The sequence below is a fragment of the Petromyzon marinus genome, chromosome 14 (genome assembly GCF_048934315.1).
Source record: "Petromyzon marinus isolate PM22_M1 ecotype Great Lakes invasive population chromosome 14, UKy_Petmar_22M1.pri1.0, whole genome shotgun sequence".
NCBI classification, from domain to species: domain Eukaryota; kingdom Metazoa; phylum Chordata; class Hyperoartia; order Petromyzontiformes; family Petromyzontidae; genus Petromyzon; species Petromyzon marinus.
In genome coordinates, this window is record NC_133680.1 from 4943585 (window position 1) to 4968016 (window position 24432).

At 46.8% G+C, this 24432-nt stretch overlaps 1 protein-coding gene across 4 annotated transcripts in view; it reads left to right on the plus strand.

The window, feature by feature from the left end:
* The first annotated feature begins 1531 nt into the window (after positions 1-1531).
* Positions 1532-24432, plus strand: part of MDFIC (MyoD family inhibitor domain containing) — a 33129-nt gene continuing 10228 nt past the window's right edge. For 2 of the 4 annotated variants that reach the window (XM_032954286.2, XM_032954288.2), the window contains exons 1-2: positions 1532-1774; positions 8585-8737. In XM_032954286.2, the coding sequence (XP_032810177.1) occupies positions 1648-1774; positions 8585-8737 (280 nt within the window). In that variant the 5' untranslated portion in view covers positions 1532-1647. The remainder of the gene's footprint in view (positions 1775-8584; positions 8738-24432) is intronic. The other 2 variants (XM_032954287.2, XM_076067040.1) reach the window with 2 other exon arrangements.

A 24432-nucleotide genomic window follows, 5' to 3' on the forward strand; every position in this document is an offset into this window, starting at 1 on the left:
GTTCACTGCGCCACGAACAACTGCGATCCTAAGTTCGATTCGCAGTCGCGGCAAACATCGTTGGCGAGTGATATCCAACCCAGATCTGGGGCCCTCGCGTCTTCCAGCCCGCACTGAGCAACCTGGTGACGTCGGGTGAAAATAACTTTTATGATGGGAGGTCTTCATCCAGCGGTGGATTTACAACGCGCTATGAAAATAAAAAATTTAAAAACATAGAACGAATACTCCTTGGCTGGGTTTGCAAACCCACGGTGCAACAATTGGAGGCTGCCCAACTTGTGACACGGAGCGATGTCATCAGAGCGCTCGCAGCAGCACGCGAGGTAACTCCACTCCACCGTGGCGGCGATACCACCACGCTTACTCGACTTGAGCTGGGCTCTGCGTCTACGGGGTCCGTAGAGCTCCCTCGAGTTGTTCAAACTTCGGAGCTTCACCGCGATACGACTACCACCAAGACGAGACAAAGCTCCCCCTTATAGCCTCAACAGACTCCTGGAGAATGTGCCGTTCGCGAGCACTTATGAAGGCTGGAACGGTATACTAGGGGGCGGCGTGGACAGCACCACACCTGGCCGCCTTTGTCTCCCCAGTGGCGATCCTTACACACCGCACCAGATACTCATTTCAGGCTGAGTCGACCTAGACGAGGCCTTGGACAGGTTCAGATAACCGTCACTGGTGTTGGTGGCTGTGAGTGGGAATCGAACTCGGGTTGCCGGGTTTCGTAGCGCCGCGCGTTAACCGCTACACTACCGCCCCCCCCCCCACCACCACTACCACGATATCACCACAACCACCACGATACCACCACAACACAACCACCACCGCCACCACAAAGGCCTTGTGTATAAATCGCATGTGCGCGCCAGTGCGCATTCTTTGCGCTTAATGGTTACCGATCAAGAGCGCGTTAGCGGCGTCCATCGATTAAATATTTGCGGCGCTTGCATTATACACTGCTGGATACGTGACGTACAGTGACACATTATTACCCCTGGCTCGCCCGGGACGCAATTGGATCTCGTTTGAAGACGTTGGATCGCTGCGCTCCCGATGCACTTACATGCAAAGACAAATGTCTCCCGTAAAGGTAAATGACTGTTTGGTTAACAAGTGCTGTTAGCGAGCACCTATAACAGCTCGAAAGGCATACGAGGGGGTGGGTGGGTGGCCGCCACCACGCGCGGCCGCCTTTGTCTCCCCAGCGGCGATGTTTACAAACCGCACTAGGTACTCATTTTGAGGCTGAGTCGATCTAGGGGAGGCCCAGGACCGGTTCAAATAACCGTCACTGGCGTTGGCCATGAGCGGGAATCGAACCCGGGTGACCAGATTCGTGGCGCAGCGCGCTGCCCCCGACATGAGCAGCCCACACACGCGAGTTATTTAATTATTTATTTAGCGAAAATTTCGACTTTGGTGCCAAACAGGCAGCTGGGGGGGGGGGGGGGAGAAGAAAGATCGAACGGGGTTGGGGGGGTAGTAGAGGCGGTGGTGGTTGTGCTTGGTTGAGGCCCGGGGGGGGGGTGTTGGATAAGAAGAGTGTTGGATTGCTCACGCCGCACGGACCCGGTTTTGCGTGTGGTGCGCGCGAGCGACTCTCGATGTGACGGGAAGCGGCACCAGGAGGCGTCGGACGCGATGTGCTCGGTGGAGCAGCAAGCACCGCGACAGCAGCGGGGGCCCAAAGAGTTGGACCCTGGCGACTCCGCCGACGGGCGCCTCTCGGAGCCGCGGCCACTCTCGTGCCCTGCGAGTTGTACCGGAGGTAAAGAAAGTTGCGAAGTGTTTCTGGGTTTGTGGGGGAGCGAAGGAGTAGGGGGGGGGGGAGGAGTGGGGTGGGGGGATTCTGCACGAACGCGGCGCGGTAGAGTTGTGTGCTGTTGGGTACGCACGGAATTGTTGAAGTTGTGCGGCTTGATCACTCTCACCTGTTGAACGTCAGCATTTCCATGTGATCATAATAGCAGTAGCATCAGCGTTATGACCGCTGTCATAACCATCATCAATGGCCTGCGATTATGTCCGATTTCAGTCTTCGACTTCTTCTTCGTATGTCGAGCAACAACTATAATTTCACATTGCAGTGGTTAAGCCAGCCAATTGAGTGTCCGTGAATCGGGCATTGAGGGGCTATTTGTTCCACGTGGTTCTGTTCCAGAATGCAGTAATTTGTGGTCACCCAGAAGGTTGCAGAAAAGTTATGGATTATTGAATCGACCTGTACGGAGTTTAGAGCGTTATCTCCCTCGTATGCGTGGCGGGTTATTTCCGCATTCCCTGGCATTGGTACGCCCCATGCAGGACCCTCCTGCAAAGGGTCTTGAGACTCAGTGAGGCTGTTATATAAAGAGTTATTATTACTTTATTGCATAATCATTAACACAGTAAACATTTGTGTCCTTTCCATACCAGCATCTGGAGATGATTTTTTTTTACTTAAACTTCATGTGTTTTTGTTGTATGCGTTTAAGTTATTATGAAGGAGAGTTCAGTAGCCTAATATATATTGTTTAACTCTTTCCAACTCGAGTTGAACAAGTGAGCTGTGTGCGCTTCTCTGTCGTTCCGTCTGCAGCGGGAGGTCACAATAACTCCTCCTAAAGATGATGAGGACGATGTTGATAATGATCCAACGTAAATGAAATGTTATTACGACGTTGTCTTGCGACGAGGGACTTGTCCGAGAGAAACCCGGATAAATTGGTCAAATGATCGTTGCCCTAACATTGGTGATAACACTGAGCCGTAATTCATTAAAATGGCTTTTCGTCATTCCGTGTGACCTCGGTATTATTATTATCATGGCTAAATTGTTACATCGGAGGACGAAACGCGCGTTGAAAAATTAGTTAGAGATCCGTGGTTTGTCTTCTTTTCACGAACTATTTACACGGGCGAATATATGTGTGTGTGTGTGTGTAATGTGCGTTGAACTTCTTTACGCGCCGTGCGTAGCTCACCGCGTAAATCGGAGGTGCGGAGGAACGACACCAAACTGAACGAAACAAGCAATTCGCAAGGAATGAGTTTGCAATTGAGAGCATGCCCTGCCAGTGACGAGGCAACGTCGCATTCATTATACATTGCGTTCACTCTCATTTGAAAGCCGTGCGCGCGTTGTCAGCAATTCCTATCTGTCCAATCTGTGCCGCAATAATGACGATGGCTACACGACGCCGCTTTAGTCACAGCCATCAGCCTTCGTCAATCCACTGCTGGATGAAGGCCTCCGCCCCCCCCCCACCACGTCGTGTCGGTCGTCGAGGAACGTTTTAAGTTTTCGTTTATTTTGACCATGCTTCATCGCGCTTAAGCAGTGCGGGTTGGTGAAGGGAGTGAGGGACCCAGGGTTGTTTGAGATATCACTTCACTCTCCACTGACGTTAGCCGCGTGGGAACAATCGAACTCAGGTTATCGCGCGTACTGCTATATTTATTTAACTAGATAAGGGCCCACTGAGCTATATAGCCTTTTTTTTCACAAAGGTGGCTTCATAGCAGAAGTAAGTTGTATAGCAGCCACATACTCGAAACGCATGTTTCTTCATGTGGAACGGGAAATCCGGAGGACCCACGGTGAGAGCGACACGCAAACTCCAAACATAGTGTCGGAATCGACTCCACGACCTGCTGCATCGCAGGGCGAGGGAACTAACATCCAGCACTGCATTAACACGCGGCGTGCCAATGCTCCAAATTGACAGCACGTGCCTGTACTCGTGAGCAGACGATAACGAGTGACCTGGCTTTGTTATAAAAAGAAAACACAACGGCTGGAGAACTCGCCAAATTTCGTCGTTTTTTAAAAAAAATTGAGATAGTACGGCCCTTTTGTCAATCCACTGCGTGGAGTGAGGGGGGTTACTTCACCATATTTCACACTTGGTCTATGAGGCTTGGTGAAGGCAGCAACCACAGATGTGTGGAATCACAGAAGTACAGAAAAAACAAGACGTATTGCTGCACTGCCATCTGCCAACAACCCCCCCCCCCCACGGCAGCCTATATCATCATCCTGTGTGCACATGGTGGCCACTCGTCCAAGAACTATAATCGTAATCATTTACTTATTTATCCAGGGCAGCCACACTGAGTCATATGACTCTTTTTCAGGGGGGAGGGGCTACATTGGCTTTTTTATTTATAGATGTTTTCAGCCAATTAGTGAGTGATTATTCTACGCGTGGGAAGAAATCGAAGCACCCCGGGAAAATCCACGAGCGCGAGGGGGCAACACTCTATCCCCGTGCAGATGGAAACAGATGGCGATTACAGTCAACTTGCTGTACTGCCCTTCCCCTTGCAAGCCAAGCGTATGGCAACTTCATCGATGCCCACGGGAAGGAAAGTTTCACAACAACGTCCGTGGCGGTGATCCACCAACCCAGGCTGCTGCCTCAAAAGTGCTGGACTACATCGCCTGGCAGTTGTGGTAGTTGCAGTGTCGGATTATCCTAGTTGCACAAGTAGCTACACGTGTAGTAGCTACGGGCCCCGCACTTTGAAAGGCCACGCGCTAAATGCTTTCAAGCTATCAATATTTCGGTTCAGTGATTCTGCACTTGCTCTATTACTATAGTACTATACTGTCTTCAACTTTTATGAACGACTGGGTGTTTAAGGTTAGCGATTTGTCGTATTATCTGTCTGTATAGCAAATTAAAAAAGTACAATTACTTTACTATGCAAGCAAAAAATTGCGTTTTAATATCGATGTGTTTTTTTAGGTCCCCTTTATAACATATCAAACAGGCCCCACACTAGCTTAATCCGGCACTAGGTAGTTGGTTGCTCAACCCTGCTCAACTGTCATCAACACTGCCTTATATCAGCAAACATACAGTGAGGGAAAAAAGTATTTGATTCTCTGCTGATTTTGTACGTTTGCCCACTGACAAAGAAATTATCAGTCTATAATCTTAATGGTAGGTTTATTTGAACAGTGAGAGACAGAATGACAACAACAAAAAATCCAGAAAAACGCATGTCAAAAATGTTATAAATTGTTTTGCATTTTAATGAGGGAAATAAGTATTTGACCCCTCTGCAAAACATGACTTAGTACTTGGTGGCAAAACCCGTGTTGGCAATCACAGAGGTCAGACGTTTCTTGCAGTTGGCCATCAGGTTTGCACACATCTCAGGAGGGATTTTGTCCCACTCCTCTTTGCAGATCTTCTCCAAGTAATTCAGGTTTCGAGGCTGACGTTTGGCAACTCGAACCTTCAGCTCCCTCCACAGATTTTCTATGGGATTAAGGTCTGGAGACTGGCTAGGCCACTCCAGGACCTTAATGTGCTTCTTCTTGAGCCACTTCTTTGTTGCCTTGGCCGTGTGTTTTGGGTCATTGTCATGCTGGAATACTCATCCACGACCCATTTTCAATGCCCTGGCTGAGGGAAGGAGGTTCTCACCCAAGATTTGACGGTACATGGCCCCGTCTATCGTCCCTTTGATGCAGTTAAGTTGTCCTGTCCCCTTAGCAGAAAAACACCCCCAAAGCATAATGTTTCCAGCTTCATGTTTGACGGTGGGGATGGTGTTCTTGGGGTCATAGGCAGCATTTCTCCTCCAAACACGGCGAATTGAGTTGATGCCAAAGAGCTCCATTTTGGTCTCATCTGACCACAACACTTTCACCCAGTTGTCCTCTGAATCATTCAGATGTTCATTGGCAAACTTCAGACGGGCATATATATGTGCTTTCTTGAGCAGGGGGACCTTGCGGGCGCTGCAGGATTTCAGTCCTTCACGGCATAGTGTGTTACCAATTGTTTTCTTGGTGATTATTGTCCCAGCTGCCTTGAGATCATTGACAAGATCCTCCCGTGTAGTTCTGGGCTGATTCCTCACCGTTCTCATGATCATTGCAACTCCACGAGGTGAGATCTTGCATGGAGCCCCAGGCCGAGGGAGATTGACAGTTCTTTTGTGTTTCTTCCATTTGCGAATAATCCCACCAACTGTTGTCACCTTCTCACCAAGCTGCTTGGCAATGGTCTTGTAACCCATTCCAGCCTTGTGTAGGTCTACAATCTTGTCCCTGACATCCTTGGAGAGCTCTTTGGTCTTGACCATGGTGTAGAGTTTGGAATCTGATTGATTGATTGCTTCTGTGGACAGGTGTCTTTTATTGAGGTAACAAGCTGAGATTAGGAGCACTCCCTTTAAGAGTGTGCTCCTAATATCAGCTCTTTCTGATTGAGAGGGGGTCAAATATTTATTTTCCTCATTAAAATGCAAATCAATTTATAACATTTTTGACATGCGTTTTTCTGGATTTTCTTGTTGTTATTCAGTCTCTCACTGTCCAAATAAACATACCATTAAAATTATAGACTGATCATTTCTTTGTCAGTGGGCAAACGTACAAAATCAGCACGGGATCAAATACTTTTTTCCTTCACTGTATGCATGTACAATGGGCTGACGTTTCGAGCAATGGCCCTAGCATGAGGGCACGCGAGAGCTTTTGGGCTGCTCGTTCAGGCCATTGCAACAGAGGGCTGAACACTTTTTGTAATGCGTCTTTTTTCACCACACACACACACACTCTTATATATTGCTTGTACACCGGTGTTTGTTAATAAACTAAGACAAGGAGGTGGTTGGCGTTTTTCAGTCACTGCTATTCACCACTACTGTATGTACTTGATGCCAAATAGAACTCCCAAATGCTTTGCCGTTTCCTGTCGGATAATGAGAGGTACACACTGCGGAGCGAGCCAGCAATTGTGTGAGTCAGGCTGCCTCTGTCTGCTGCGGAGCAATTTGTCTGACTCACCCGGACCCCGCGCTCATTGTCGACCGCGTTAAAGTGCCCCGCGCGGCTGCGGTGTGCGAGGGGACTGTTCCTCGCTCGCTGCCGACCCCGCTGACGCCTCGTGGTCAGTTCAGTTCATTTATTAGGTAAAGCCCTGTGAGCCATGCGACTCTTGAATCGGATGCAACCGCAACAAACAAAAACATGAACAAGAAACATCTTAAAGTGACTACGCGCAACAGAAAAATCCAGGAAAAAACAGCAAACTCTTCCAGAAAAAGCACCGTATATCAACGCTGTGTGCAAAAATCCCAGTGGGATGCAAGTCAAACAATAACAACCATAAAACAATTTAGATTAAAGTTATCAGTCTAACTCTGTACGACAACAAACAAGCATGGCTAAACCAAAACGTTTTCGAGATCGCCAAAAATAAAGCTATAAAAAATATAACAGTGATCATAGGAACTGTGATTCAAAATGAGCAATAGACGATATACATAACATGTACGACCAAACTTTGCAGCCATAGCTAGAACAACAACAAGAACAACAAAAGCCGCCGTTTTGTTCATTCGCCTAAACGCAGCTCGGCTGTGGCGACATCTACGGCGGTGGAAAACTCTCTTGCTATCGACGGAACGTCCACACCCCCCACCCCTTCTCCCCAGGAAAGGATAGGGAATTTGGGGAGTTCCGTTCGGACGGCGGCGACGATGCGCGCCGTGGGTGACAGTCGCTCGCCATCGGCAGCCGTGTGTACGGAGTAGAAGGTGATCACGAGAATTAAAAAGAGAGAACTCGCGAATCACGCTCGAAGGGGCCACGACTCTCATCTTGACGAAAGTTGAAGAATTCGTCAGACCTTTTTTTTGTCTTTTACTTTCTTTCGATGTGTTCGATTACCAACACGATGGCAGTCCTAACGCATCGGCGGTCTGTTGCTACTACGGATGGGTTTGTTGTTGTTGTTGTTGTCCGCGGCACGTGCTGCAGAGGAAACGGAGTTTCCTGAAGAAGGTCGCAGAATGTGGAGCGAAACGACGGACAGTGTCCGGACAACGTAGAGAACCACCCGATACCACGTCAGACACACACACACACAGAGCTACCTCAGTAGCCTGCTGCCCTGCATCTTCGACTAGCACGGTTGGCTACGTATGGTGCAAAAGAAGTTCAACATACACACACGTACATACACCAAAACCTCCGATTTAACACCTCCTATTAGCACGGTTGGCTACGTACGGTGCGAAAAAAGTCCAACATTTACATACACCTACATTTCCCATTAGCACATCCGATTAGCACGGCTGGCTAAGTACCGTTGTGAAAAAAAGTTCAACATGTATATACATACACAAAAACCTCCGATTAGCACCTCCAATCGGCATGGTCGATACGTACGGCGCAAAAGAAGTTCAACATACGTATACACATACAAGCCCATCGCTGAGCAATTGCCGGTCTCTATCCGCGTGCCGAGAGCCCTGCGGAGAATGCGGTGCAAGCGAAGGGTCGCTGCTGCTGCGCGCGACACGCTGCCCTCGTGACCCCGTGTGCGTGTGCGCGTGCGCGCGTGTGTGTGTACGTGCGCGCGTGTGTGTGCGCGTGCGTGTGCGCGCGCGTGTGTGTGTGTACGTGCGCGCGCGCGTGTGTGTGCGTGCGCGCATGTGTGTGTGCGCGTGTATCTCCGCGCGCGTGTGTGTGTACGTGCGCGCGTGTGTGTGTGTGTACGTGCGCGTGTGTGTGTGTGTGTACGTGCGCGTGTGCGTGTGTGTGTACGCGCACTCGCGTGTGCGCGAACGGCAGCAGGCGTGAGCGGCCCCTGCGCGCCGGCTGTCCCTCCCGACGAGCCGCCGGCGTCGGTTCCGAGGAGGAGCTCGACATCGGCGGGCGGGTGCAGCTCGGCCGGCGGGACTGAGGAGGAGGAGGAGGCGTCGGGGGAAGAGGCCTCAGAGCGAGGTGCCGACCGCGTGTTTTTTTCTCTGCTCGTCGGTTTTTTGTTTGTTTGTTCTTCCGTTGGCGCTGAGCCGGTCAAGTTTTTAATTGACCGCGCTGCGATGTGGTTGTTTTTTTTTTGGGGGGGGTGTGCCGAGCGGTGTTCTGAATGGTGTTGGGAGGTCCGCGGTCCACTCTCTCAGGGCTTCTACAGGAACTGACATTCGATTAGAACGTGAAGACGCGCCGGAAAGGCCGTAGATCACAACGACGAGGATCGATGCAGTTGGCCCTTCATCTTCTTTCTTGGCCATTGACGCCACACTTGTGGGAAAATGTCTCTCAGCATGTGATCCACCATTCACGATCTCTTTGCCACTCACCTCCTTCAAGCGAACCAACATATTCCCATCACATCCTGCCATCTCATTTTCAATCTAAACTCTCTATTTCATTCCCTCTATTGGTCCTCGATGTGACGTAAATTTTTACCCGTATGTCATCTGATGGGTGTCCTAGAAAATGTCCTGCTTCACCCCATTATTATCATTATCATCATCATCAATATTATTACTACGCTTGTTTATCCAGGAAAGCCTCACTGAGTCTCATTGCTCTTTTTAAAGAGGGGTTTGCCACATTTCTGCAGTAGAGAGGGGTGGGGGGGTGGGTGTTGATTATTGCCATGTGTTCCAATTGAGAAATTCTCTCCAGTTCAGTTTAGTTTTTTGTTAATTTCAAAGCAAAAGAGGTAACTCAACTTGCGAATATGCACACGTCTAACACTTGGTTATGAAGTTGCATTTTGTCGCAGAATCCCGTTCACATAAAATTAATGCGATTCTGTGTTCGCTAAGTTGCATTGAGGAGCGATTCGAAGTTGGCGCCTCTCCGACATTCACGTTACGGCATTGATCACGTGAATGCGGCTGCTGGTATTTCATACACTCTCTCTTTGGGATAAATGCACTTGCAATGGGAATACAACCGTTGAGTGGCATGACCAATACTAATACACTTACGGCATCTGTGCTTGTAAAATAAAAGCAAATAATGCGTGATTGGCCATTCAAAAGTACAAAGAGAGGTCCTAACGTTTGGTATTTTACCAACATTAGATGACAGTGGTACCTTTGTTGTGCGATGAGGAAACGTGACAAATGACGCCTCAACAATAATTATTCATGCAAAATATATAAACAACATACATGCAAATATTTTATTTATAACAACAAAAACCGATAGCATTAAATACAAATTTTTGGCAAAAAATAATTGCTTATTTTTGTTCTTGTTTAAAAGTATAAGTAATGATCAGGTGGAATGAATTATAAAGAAAAACACAGGGAAAGTTGTTGGACTCAAATAGAATAATAAAATATTTTCAATTTTTTTACAGAAATGAAATGCATGCCAAAACACACATTGATGAAGTTTAAAACGGCATCGCATTATTTTTTGATCAACCAATTCCCTTTTCACGACATTTACCGACGTTGTTCTTACCCGAAGTGGAAATCATGAGCGTACACGCGTGCCAACGCAATAAACATCCATTGGAAAGTAATACCAACAAACAAAAAATATTCCTCCAGTGCGCGTGTGTACTTGGCTGGGCCCAGGACAGTGTCATCATCCTCAATGTTCAGTGCTCTGAGTCCTCCGCCCAGTCTGCTCAGAAGGAAATCCCTCCCCCGCTCCGACCCCATTTCCCTGCCCCCCCCCCCAACATTTCCCCCCCACCTCCTCCTTAATTTGCGTCATAGGCTGCACCTCTCTGGACCCGCAGTTCAGGCTAACCCAGAGGGTTCCATCTGACCTCGTAGGCCACGCAATGATCCTATTGGTCTTGTCGGGTCACCATTCATGTGCACATTTAAAAACAAAACAAAACTGTTCATCAGGACACATTTTTTGTTAAATGTAAATTCTCATCAGGCCCCGCGGTGTAGAGTGCAGTGTCTGACTCTTATGTCCCACCCTCTCTCCCAGGGCTTCTCTATCGATGCCCATACTAGACATCTGTGGGAAAAAAACAGAGCTTCATAGCTCATCGGATTGCTCTAGACTAAATCCATATTCTCGTTCTGTGCTGTGAAAAAAGGTATGTGGCCCAAAGCATTGCCTATTACATATTTTTTCCCCTTTATAAGGCTGGAGTGTTATTGACGGACGAATGATTTGAGTTTTTCTTGGTTTATTATTTGTGCTTGTGCACCACTGCCAATACAGCGGCAGCAGCAGCACCATAGAATTCGTCTCGTGTAAAAAAGTAGTGCCCATGCACAGCGAGGCAGGTATAAACATGGTTGAGGGATGGTGGAGTCATTTGGGGAGAAAATGTTGGTTCGTCCTGGTAGCTGCGTCCCAAATGCAGTTGAAATATAGCTGAGTGGAGCTGATTGGTGGGCCCACACTTCAGCAGAGTACTCGGCTGCTGAGCAACGTAGTGGCAAGGGTGGATGTGCTACCTCCGATTAGCACGGTTGGCTGTGCACAGTACGAAAGAAGTTAAATATAAATTCATATGTGAGATGAACGAAAAATGACCCCAAGCCAATGTGCAGGCTATTCGAAAATATTCAAAGGTCTCCGATTGGTAGAAAGAGAGCTCCACGGTGATTGGTCGGGAGGCAGACTTTTAAAGGGATCACGTGGGAAACGGAGGGGATCCGTTAGAGGGGAAGGACAGGGATTGGCTAAGGGAAAAATAAATGAGAAGGTTCCAGAAAGGAGGCTCGAGGAGTATAAAAGGGGAGAAGCACGAGGAGTGAGGACGTTCGAAGCAAGTTACGAGCTGAAGATGGGAACGCAGCATAGGGCCCCACATTGTGGCTGCGTCCCCAATAACGTGGCTCTTATTACATCGTCGTCAGAGTCGTTACACATACATGCCTCCCCATGTGGATGCAGCTCGCTTGCTAAGCAAGTGATTTCACGTCTTGACTTTGGCAGCAGGCTCTAACAGCTGGCAATGGTGGGCCAGTGCCCTATGAAGGAGCGATTCAGAGGTAAACTGATTGAGGCTCCATGCTCAATATACATTTTCATGCATGAATACATTTAGTTCACTTTGTCGTGATAAACGTGAAACGCGCTTGAAACCATTTCCACCAATTTCAGTAGCAGACGCCGTTGATGGCAGTCGTTGGCTAAACCCGTCAGGCTGGAGTTTGAGGATGTCTTCTAGATCAGTGTGTTAACCCCAGCTTGAGTTCCGCAGCAAATGCCATCAACATACGTAAACTCGTGGGGCTGCGTGTCTGGCAAGTCGTTGGTATCTAGATTGAAGTGAAATTAAGAGCCGGAACAAATTCCAGGGTTAGATCATTGAACTGAGAGTGACGATGACCTGGTTTTTATCGCCAATATGAACTCTTAAAACGTTGGCCTCATAGGAGACGTTCCACTGAGTTTAGAGCCTAGCCTGGCAGCGCTCTTAGGCAGACTTACAAGCAGACCGTAATGCCCTAGGTGGATACCAGGCCACTGAACACGGTGCTCTCATTCAGCCGTTTCCGACGAAGGTTGATTTGGTGCCAGCAATTATTGACAGGTGCTGCAAGCATTGGGCGAAAGCCGGCTTGCCATGTGACGAGAATGCTTGTTGTTAAAGAATTCAATCATTCTAGGACCTTGAAGCAGATGCTGAGCAGAAGATGTATTACGGTAGCTGCCTGCATTGTGTGGCTCCTTACCTGGCTTAAGCAGGATGTATGTTGAACTTCTTTCGCACCGTACGTAGCCAACCATTCTAATCGGAGGTGCAGGATGATGACTTTGATTGGCGCGAAAGCTCAGGTCAACTACCATGGGTTAGAACTCTCAAGTATAAGCTTGCACAGGTCACGTGTGTTTCAGTGGTGGGGTGTTACCATCATGCAAACTCTGGTCACCCTCACAGCGGCTTTTGGCTAACCATCGAACAAAGATGGTCACTGCATCGCGTGCTTTCGGATGCGCTTTCTGTCTGGAACGCCCTTCCGATACTCAGAAGCTACTGGAGATATGCACTTTTAAATCTGGATTGAAAACTCGTTTATTTCGGACTGCTTTTGGTGTTTCGTTTTTTGTCCTTCCTGCGCACCTCCGATTAGCACGGTTGGCTGCGTATAGTTTGAAAGAAGTTCACCGCACATACTGTACGTATATACATACATCATGGGGCAGTGGCGAGCTTTAAGCTGCTCAGACCAATCTTCTCCCGCTGTGTTTAGCGAGAGGGAGGCTACCGGGGGGGTGCCGATTTGGCTTCGCTAGCAAAGTCACTGTCGACATTCGTCGACCGCTCACCGATGAGCACCCTGATCGAGCGAAGCTTCGCCACCTTGCAGACGACGAGCGGGGACTTGGTTTGGGGTGACCCGCTGGGCGGCCGTGGCTTGGTGGACGCTGTGTGGCACTGAGCTTTTTTTAGGCGCCAGACTTTTTTTTGCGACTTGAACAATTGGTGTTCAAGTTGAGATACTCGTTTTGTTCCTGGTGGCCACAGCGAGCGGGTGCCTAATGATTCTACGAGGCGTGTGGTCAAGGCGAGATCTCAGCGAGCGGGTGCCTAATGATTCTACGAGGGGTGTAGTCAAGGCGGGATCTCCGGATTTGTTTCATTTTGTCGAAGCAGACCGGCACATTCATCATCGACACATGGGAGCGCAAATTTGGCGGGGAGCCACGTGGAATCACCGAACTTGCAGCTTTGCACAGCACAGGACGGTGGAAATGCCAGAATTGTTACAACGGTGCGTTTTAATACTTCAGTGTAGGCAATCCAGTCTGCTGTGTGAAATTTCCATGAGGGCTTTTGGATGCTTCTAATCGATGCTGGAAGTTGGAGACCAATTGGAATTAACGATGGGCGGTGTTGACTGTGAGGGGGAGCAAATGGGTCTAGCACAGCTCATGAAGTTGGCAAGGCTTTGGCCTCGACTGACGTAACCCAAGCTGAAGTCTGGTGATAAATAAAAGCGAATGTAAGCCAAGTACACATTCGTGAGAGACCATAAACATGATGAATATTTCATTGCGAATAAAATAACATGTAATATTTGGCAAAGAAAAGCTACCCCCTAAGAAAGAGTATGTATTTCTCATGAAAGTGAAATCAGTGAATATCTAAATGCAATGAGTAATACAGCGTCAATGAAAGCGCATGAAACATTTTTTTAATGGCTATGAAATCCGGTACACAGCCCAGTAGTTGTCGAGTCGGCTTCTTGCGACGGGAGATCCTCCAACTGGAACGTGCAACTGTCAGTGTCAGGCTCGCGTGTTGTTAAGTTGAAGCTTTAATTAAAACAAAAAAAGGCCATAAAATTTAATAAGAATACGACTACGAATAATCTGGGGTCAAATGTAAAAAAATGCCGGTCCAAAAGTAACAAACATTAATTAAAAATTAGAAAAATATGAGAAGTTGTTAGGATCAAATTCTTAAAAATGTACACACTAACCTATGTCCTTTTTGACAAAATATTGCTTTTTTCTTAAAAGTGAAAGTATATAATATTTGAATGCCAAAGTGTAGTTTTATTGAATGAATAACAATAACATAGGATGAACAGTTTTCTGCCTTAAAATGAAAAAGGTCACAACATCAACTTGAGCTGTAACAGTTAATTACTATGGGAACTATTTTTTATTACAACTTTATTTTAGTAAATTTTTATTTAAAGCTTTCGTGACTGCAGTGATTCATATTCTTGGTTCTTTCGGTAAAGCCACGTTGAAGGGAAACAATAAAATAATTTATCAAACTAAACAGTTTTCGTTGAAACCATCTGCTGCCAGGCCACCAAAATTATACGGCTTACCAAAAATACATAAAGTAGATACACCCCTTCGTCCCATCATCTCTACTATCAACTCCCCCACCTAAAAACTGGCTCGTTTTCTGTCTGAAATCCTGCGGCCTTTCACTGGAAAAACCACCTCTGCCGTACAAAATTCTACTCACCTGGTATCGACAATCAAGGGTATTTCCCTGTCCCCAGACGACCTGTTTGTCAGTTTTGATGTAGTTTTCTTATTCACCAAAGTTCCTGTACCTGACACCATCGCAATCATTGAAGACTTGGTTCATCAAGGACTAAACACTGAGGTACCCCCCCTGGTGAGACACTGCTTAACCAATACATACTTCACTTGGAATGGAACTTTCTACAAACAAACTGAGGGCACCCCAATGGGTTCCCCCCTATCTCCGGTTATAGCCAACATTTTCATGGAGAAACACTGACGCCATCCAGACTGCCACTCTGCACCCAACCTTATGGAAGAGGTACGTGGATGACACTTTTGTCATCTGGCCACATGGCCGGCCTGCTCTAGACCAATTCTTCGACCACATCAATTCCATACACCCAGCCATCAGATTTACCATGGAAGTCGAAAAAGATGGCAAGCTACCTTTTTGGATGTCCTAATAAAAAAGAGACCTGATGGTTCAATGAGCCACTCTGTCTACATGAAAGCTACCCATACGGATGCTTATCTGAAACCGGATTCCCACCACCATCCATCACAGAAGAATTCTCTCATCAAGACTCTGCACCATAGAGCCCAATGCATATCCGACCAGGAACACATAGGCAGTGAACTCAAGCACGTACACCAAGCTCTTAAGGCTATTGGTTACTCCGACTATACAATCCGCAAAGCTATCACTCAAACCATGAAGAAGGACCCTCTTGAGGAACCTTTAAAAAACATCACTTTACCCTACATTGCAGGGATCACAAAAAATATCTCCAAAATCTTGAATAAACACAAGATCCAGGTCCGTTTCAACACATTACATAAAATCCGTGATCTGGTTCCGTCTGTAAAAGATGTGATTCCGGACATACAGTACCCTGGTGTCTACAAACTAAGTTGCCTCTGTGGTAGTAGTTACATTGGAGAAACCAAACGACATGTCTCGGACCGCATTTGTGAACACAAAGCAGATCTTAAACACGGTAGGACCAACACCTCGGCCGTGGCAGATCACTGTTATAATTCAGTAGGCTCACATGACATTGACTTCTCCAAGACAGAGGTTTTTTGCAAGCCATCTGGCTACCATAAGAGATTCGTTCATGAGGCTATCCACATATACAAACACAGAGACAATTTCAACAGAGAAGATGAATTCTGGCTTAGCAATCATTGGAAGGATTTGATAAACAATTTCGGGTCTTAATTGATTGTTCACGCTTACGGTGGCTTTCAGACAGCATACATTCATTTTTCGTCTCCCCCCTCCTCTTTTCCGAACATAGATGGACTCTTCCTTCTAAACAAACTGTCAAATCGCTATCCGTGGTGCTAACGCTTAAAAATAAATACTAACCGCCACTTCATTTAAAAGTTTCTTGCCGTTGGTTTTCACACCTGATGATGACTTTTTGTGTTACAGTCGAAACGTCGTGAGAATTTTATTGTTTTATTTTAGTAGTTAATTGATATCGTATCTGTTATTTCAGTCATACAACACTGTGCCCACGGCACACCATGGGATGAGAAGTAAAGTCAAGGATGTAAAGCATGGGGGGAAAAAGCAGGATGAGAAAGGGAAGAGATGGAATGGGAGAGAAGGAATCAGCAGGTAGTTGCACGGTGCAGAGTCTGTTTTCAAAGTTGGCTGGGAAAGGGGAGGGATCCAGGGTTGTGGCGTGGCCACGCACAAGTCAAGTGACTACGTGACTTCTATCTATAGCCATAGAGATTATTATGATTGAAGTTGCAGTTGTTGCTGCTGGCGTTATCTCAAGTCCTATGCGTGCGACCGTGGCTCTGAAGACCGACGCGTGAGTGGCAGTCTTCCCCATAGTGGTCGCAGCTTTGACGTTTGAAAAATAGCGTCCTTTGGGACTGCAGCTATTGACGACGGTTGTCTTTCTGTCTCCATCTTGATCCACCCAACCCTTGCCTCGAAGAGCGCCAGAACACCGACGTGCTTCCTCGTATCCTGCTCCGGCCTGAACATTTTAATCAAATACAGGCCAATGTAACCCCCGAACAAGAGTGAATTGTCGAGCGTGTGCGTCTCATATTGTGAACGAATAGGTGGATGTAAGTATACTGGCGCTGGCAGGCGATTGCTTTGCGTAAAACGAGTGTGATTGTACATCGCGTGTCTGTGATTAATACGGCTGTGAATTGCAGGTTTATGTCGAAATTTCACTGGCGAACGGGCCTTTTATGGGCTCAGATTTTGCGTCGGTTTTTTTGTTGTTGTTGTAAACCGTGGGCGTGATTGATCACTTTAAATGTGGTTTTGAGAACTGTGGCGCATCACATTAAATGACGGTGACAGCTGATCACAGTGAGTCCCCTTGCTAGGCAGGAGGCATCTTCACCAACCACGAGTGCTCATGATGCATGCCATTTCAGTGGGAAACTAATGAAGTCATCCAAGCCTTTCACAACAACCAAAACCTCGAATAATAATACACGGAATTATCAAAACCGTGTATAAATATGGGAATAGCGTACATAGGTATCGTATAAATGCATCATCATCGTCCATGTTCTATCCGCTACTAGATGGAAGACATCCTGTAATTATGTTCCCATGATGCCATGATGTCGATATTTTTTCTTTTTACCAAGTAAGGCACACTGAGCTCTGTAGCTCTTTTTCAGGAGCGACCGGGCCACAAATGACAGCTCAACGAAGTGGCTTAACACGTGAACATTTATCGCAGCCAATCCTGCGTAGGAGCTATCTCGTCTCACAAAAAACATAAATGGTGGAAATATCAATCATGTTTTTCTGACGTCAGGCATTATACCATGGGGGGGGGGGGGGGGGAAACCGTGCATTACTTCGCAAAAACAAGCCTGCAAAGTGTGGCTCATGATAAATGTGAGCAACGTAAATGTAAACGACCGAAAGAATACGAGACAAAACTTAAAGCACGTACAAGTTTGGTAAACAAATGAAAATGTGAAAATGTATGTGTTAAGTTAAATGAAAATTTGTTGGAGTGATGGAATTGTAAAAGAATGCCGGGGTACGTTTTGCCTCGGGCAATTGTTGAAAACAAACCGGGAGGTAAATGATGAAATAAAGAGGCGAGCGAGAGCATCGTGGAGTGCTTTTGTAAAACTGAATTTAACAATGAAGAAGAGTTTTAAAAAAAATTGCCCGCCACCTACCATGAGGAAGACACCAACAAAGAGCATTGGACAATAGCTGAGAAGTGCGCAAAGCAGCTTGGAGAGGTGAATTCTGGGAATTATACTGAGAGACGGAAGGAGGGACACATGGATCAAATAATCAATTAGATAAATCAGATTGAAAGACAATAACAAGTGGACTTGGTCAGGACCTGTCATTAGGAAGGACTTTAGCAGATGTAAAACTATGAAACTAATTTTGTTTCACCGGGAAGGTCCACTGATTTATGTAGTTATTTTTTTAAGATGCGACCTGGCGACAAATGATAGCTGAGCAAAGTGGCTTATCACGTGGACATTTATAGCAGCCACATTACTCTAAATGCCGTGTTTCTAAATGTTGAGGGAAAACCAGAGGACCCGGAGAAAGCTTCGCACAGCCACGGGGAGAACATGCAAACTCCAAATATACAGGCATCGAGCATCAGAATCGAACCCACAGCCTCCTGTATACCAGGCGAGGTAGTTAACATCTTGCCACTGTGGCGCCCCTGGAGACGGACAAGATGGACAAGTTTGGTGACAGAATGGCAGCCAAAGGAGAGAACGAGACTGAGAGGATGATCAGGTGAAGCGTTGAGATCAACTTTTTTACGTATGGAGCAAAATGTTTAGTGGTATTCCAGGCCCATGTGGGATGGTGACAGTGTGATAGAGCCTACATCCAGCAGTAGATAGGCCCTGGCTGATGAATATTCCAATAGAAGGGTACGACTCTCCATAAAATAGCCATCAAAGCGATCGTAATATGAGCACTGTACTATTCCAAGTAATTTAAAGGAACCACATAAAAATGAAACAAAAATGACAATTTTTTTTTTTATTTGAAAATCATAAAGATAACATAATTTTAATTGAAATATCATACAGTGACTGTGGGACGCAGAGCGCAATGGCACCGTTAAAGCAGCTGATGCTATTACTTTCATCAATAAAATATAGAAGTCCTGGCATTGTACGGAGCTTTTAAAACGACGCATACAACTCCCACGTCAAAAAAATCAACACATCAATGTCAACAGCCACTACAATTTGTCTTACCAGCATCGTCATCATCATCACCACCACCACCACCACATCATGTTTTCTCTATGCACTTATTTGAATCTGCATATAGCCCCCATAATTTTCATATCATTATCTCCCCGAATCGTTCCCACATACGTTTCATAGTTTCGTGATCCAAGTGGAATTGCGATGCTTCGTGTACAGTGAGGGAAAAAAGTATTTGATCCCCTGCTGATTTTGTACGTTTGCCCACTGACAAAGAAATGCTCAGTCTATAATTTTAATGGTAGATTTATTTGAACAGTGAGAGACAGAATAACAACAAGAAAATCCAGAAAAACGCATGTCAATTTTTTTTATAAATTGATATGCATTTTAATGAGGGAAATAAGTATTTGACCCCTCTGCAAAACATGACTTAGTACTTGGTGGCAAAACCCGTGTTGGCAATCACAGAGGTCAGACGTTTCTTGTAGTTGGCCACCAGGTTTGCACACATCTCAGGAGGGATTTTGTCCCACTCCTCTTTGCAGATCTTCTCCAAGTCATTAAGGTTTTGAGGCTGACGTTTGGCAACTCGAACCTTCAGCTCCCTCCATAGATTTTATATGGGATTAAGGTCTGGAGACTGGCTAGGCCACTCCAGGACCTTAATGTGCTTCCTCTTGAGCCACTCCTTTGTTGCCTTGGCCGTGTGTTTTGGATCATTGTCATGCTGGAATACCCATCCAAGACACATTTTCAATGCCCTGGCTGAGGGAAGGAGGTTCTCACCCAAGATTTGACGGTACATGGCCCCGTCCATCGTCCCTTTGATGCGGTGAAGTTGTCCTGTCCCCTTAGCAGAAAAACACCCCCAAAGCATAATGTTTCCACCTCCATGTTTGACGGTGGGGATGATGTTCTTGGGGTCATAGGCAGCATTCCTCCTCCTTCAAACACGGCGAGTTGAGTTGATGCCAAAGAGCTCCATTTTGGTCTCATCTGACCACAACACTTTCACTCAGTTGTCCTCTGCATCATTCAGATGTTCAATGGCAAACTTCAGACGGGCATGTATATGTGCTTTCTTGAGCAGGGGGACCTTGCGGGCGCTGCAGGATTTCAGTCCTTCACGGCGTAGTGTGTTACCAATTGTTTTCTTGGTGACTATGGTCCCAGCTGCCTTGAGATCATTGACAAGATCCTCCTGTGTAGTTCTGGGCTGATTTCTCACCGTTCTCATGATCATTGCAACTCCACGAGGTGAGATCTTGCATGGAGCCCCAGGCCGAGGGAGATTGACAGTTCTTTTGTGTTTCTTCCATTTGCGAATAATCGCACCAACTGTTGTCACCTTCTCACCAAGCTGCTTGGCAATGGTCTTGTAGCCCATTCCAGCCTTGTGTAGGTCTACAATCTTGTCCCTGACATCCTTGGAGAGCTCTTTGGTCTTGGCCATGGTGGAGAGTTTGGAATCTGATTGATTGATTGCTTCTGTGGACAGGTGTCTTTTATAGAGGTAACAAGCTGAGATTAGGAGCAGTCCCTTTAAGAGTGTGCTCCTAATCTCAGCTCGTTACCTGTATAAAAGACACCTGGGAGCCAGAAATCTTTCTGATTGAGAGGGGGTCAAATACTTATTTCCCTCATTAAAATGCAAATCAATTTATAACATTTTTGACATGCGTTTTTCTGGATTTTCTTGTTATTCTGTCTCTCACTGTTCAAATAAACCTACCATTAAAATAATAGACTAATCATTTCTTTGTCAGTGGGCAAACGTACAAAATTAGCAGGAGATCAAATACTTGTTTACCTCACTGTACTTTCTACTTACGTTACTGCAACATACGGAAAAAAATGTTCCGCTCATCCCAGTATAATAAAATAACATACACGTTAGAGTGATAGGCCATTGGGGTCTTCTGTATCGTTCTTTTGCCACCGGCATTTGTTTTGGAAGCCAAACCCTGGACCGGTTTCAACTTTCTACGGTTCCAACTGTCGAGAGTGTGGCCCAGGGCCTGGACCGGTGGCGCAGTGGTTAGCGCACTGCCCTCTGAACTCGGCCACGAGAGTTCGATACCCCGCCACGGTGAACACCCAGCGGCGAGCGTCGTCTGAGTCTCCCGGGACGTCGCCAACCTGCGCTGACCAGCAATTGTGAGGCGTGATAAAACAACCCCCAGTGATCCAAACGCATCGGCGTGCTTTCTTCCAGCAGTGGGTTGATAATAAATTATGGGCTGTAAAATTATTACGGCATACGAAGCAGTGGATTTGTTAAAGGGCTGTCAAATGATTATGACGTACAAAGACAAAGGTTGTCCGTGATCACTGTCGGGTGTATTTTGTTGTTTGTTATCGCTGGCTATTGCCAACAATGACGATCCTTGCGTTTACGCCGACAAACATCTCCCGACCGCGTGCTTTTCACGTGCAATGTGCGCGTCGCGCCCATGCGTCCGTCCGCAAACTTCCCAGCTTGTCGCTGCCTGGATAATATTTCCGTGCCGCTTTTCCACACCGGTCAAAGCAGCCAGAATCGCGCAACGAGTGACCGACGAGCGCGTCGATAAAGCACTCCGCGTTCCCCGGCCCGTGATCTAAGAGGCCATAGGGAGCGCAAAGGGAGGGGGCCGGTGGGTGGTGGTGGTGGTGGGGGGGGGGTTAGAGGAAGAAGGGGAAGTAGAGGAGAAAACACGAGAGGAAGAGGAAAGGCGGGGAGGTGACAAGCTGAGATCATATAACGAGGAAAAGGGTTTGATCATAAGCAAATCAACAAAGGGTCTTGCTGTGCACCGGCCACTTCGCCGTCGCTGAAGCGGCAGCGCTGCCGCCCTCTCCCCCGGTAACCGGGCCGCTGCATTTGGCGGCGGCGGTGGCGGTGACGGCTTCGTTTCCTGACATAGCAGTGACAGCCTGTCATCCCCAGTCGAGTGCTTGCACGTTAGGTGACATTTAACGGTAAGTGGCATTTAGACCCAACAAGCAGGAAGGGACCATTTAGTGATTTAGTGATGGTGGGTAATTCTCCTAATTTTGGTCATGATGCAATGCAAGGACAGACAAAGATATCATGCAATGACATGATATATTTTTTCTTGTCTGCAGGCACTTTGACACACACACAGGAACATTTTTGGTCTAAATAAATAATAATAGTAATTCCCAGCCCCTTTGTCAGTCGGGTGCTGGATGAAGGCCTCGCCATACCGCGTTGGTTATGGGGGTTATTTGACCACAGTTGGGGGGGGGGGGCACGGCGTGTTCTTACGTTACTTGCCACTGATGTTAGCCGTGGATGGGAATCAAACTCCGATCGCAGGTTTCACCATAGCGCAGTGCGCTGACCGTCGTGCCACCGCTCCACGCTTGGTCAAAACAAGATTCTTAGACGATGCACTTGACACGTACACGGGAGGCAGCCTCTTGAAAAGGGATAGAAAATGTTACGAACAAAAGATGCAGGCAAACGCAAGCATTGAACCACAAACAGCTTGGCCTGAAAGCAGTTAAAAGTTCATTGTGCGGTCACCGATTTGCATGGTCATGAAGTATGCATTGAGGAAGTCTGCTGAGACAAGACCGCATGTGATGGCTCAGCCACGTGCACGAGGCAGGCAGGCATGCAAGGCCACATTTATGTTTGGAGTGGCGAGATGTTAACTACCTCGCCTGGTATACTGAAGGTCGTGCGTTCGATCCGGACCCTGATGCTTGTTGTAAATTCGGAGTTTGCGTGTCTCCCTCTCTCCCCGTGGTCGCGTGGATTTTTTTCTCTGGGTCCTCCGGTTTTTCCCTCCACATTTAGAAACATGCTTTTAGATTATTTAGATTATCTTGCTGCTTTCAATTTCCATATGATAAGCCACTTTGTTGAGCTATAATTTGTGGCCAGGTGACATTTGAAAAGCAAGCTAATAGCTCAGTGGCCTTTACCCGGTAAGATTCAAATAGTTTAGTTTTACGTGGAAATTTGTGTTAGTTATTTGTTTACCTTTCCTATACTTTGCACTCCGATCATGTGTCTTATTGCTGTTGTAACGTCCTGACCCGACCCGACTGGACATCTGTGAAAAAAAGAGCTTCATAGCTCATCGGATTCCTCCAGCATAAATAGATATTATGATTATAATTATGTGTGTCCGCGTGCCTCAGTAAATTCGTTGAAGATGCGGAAGGAACCAGGGTCAAACAAACTGGGGCTTATGTCTGGCGTCGCCCAGTTATGTGGTGACAGTGTTTCTTCTTGGGAAGCCCTTGAGGTAATGACCTCGTCTCCTCGTCTTGTTGCAGCGTATCTGCATTTTTAACCGTGACTGAGCCCCTGATCATGTCATTCATCTGGAAAAGTCTCGCCAACTTCTGTAGGAGGGCCCAGGATGGGATTTTTTTTTGGCAAATTCAATTACTTAAGTGTTCGTAATGTGGTACAAACATATTTGACACTGACGTTCACAATTTCACACGTATGGGTTTACATCTCCTGGCCACTTTACAGCCCAGCGGGTTTGGGAGTTTCACGATTTGTGTCTTGCCTTTTGCCACAATTTTATTCCGATCGCGCTATTAACATCACGTCATGAGATGGAGCATCCATTCAGTGCAGGGCTTTATGTCGGAGGTTGGCCCAAACACGCAGAGGTCACAGAACTCCAAGTGGAAAAGAGCTTCATAGCTCATCGGATTGCTGCAGCCTGAATAAAGATTCTGATCCCGAGATACCTTCAAGTGACCTCTGGTCCACACAATAAGTGGGCAGCACTCTTCCAACCGCTCTGCCGCTGAGAGCAATATTTGTCACATGACAGCCAAAACCAATATATCTTCTTTTGCATCCCAGTGCTGGAAATGCTCCATAACCAATACTAGAATTTGATCTTTATTTTTCCGCAGTCATGTGTAACCAGGCTCAACTCGCGAGACTTGAGAAGCCAGTTTAACCACGGGCGGCTTGCCTGGATATGGACCCAGGAACTCAAGCGGTGCCAGCCCACCGCTCTGACCTCTGAGTCAGCTGGCCACCTCGGGAGACTCGCAAATCTGTGTGATCCACCAACCATTGCCTCTAAAAGCGCCAAGATCACAGACGTGCTTAACCGCATCTAGCTCCGGACTGAACATTTTAATAGAACACAGGCCCCAAGCAAAAGTGATTTGTCGAACATGTGCGTCTCATACTGCGAACGAATAACTGGATGGCAGAATACCGGCGCTGGCAAGCGATTGTGAATTGTACATCGCGCATCTGTGAATAATACGGTTGTGAATCGCAGGTTTATGTCGAAATTTCCCTGGCTAACGGGCCTTGTGTGGGCTCAGAATTTGTGTCTGGTTTTCTTTTCAAACTGTGGGCGTGATTGATCACTTGAAATGCGGCCTGGGACGGAAAAACACAAGACTCGGTAATTAGGCGATTAAATCTTCCGTGAAAACAGGATGCGTTTCATATGTACTGCCCGGCACTTGTATAAAGTCACATTGATGTTCCGCTAAATGCCTTCTTGTAATTTAAACAATATGCCATTTTTCATTTGCGGCACTTTTTTTTTTCAAAAGGGAAA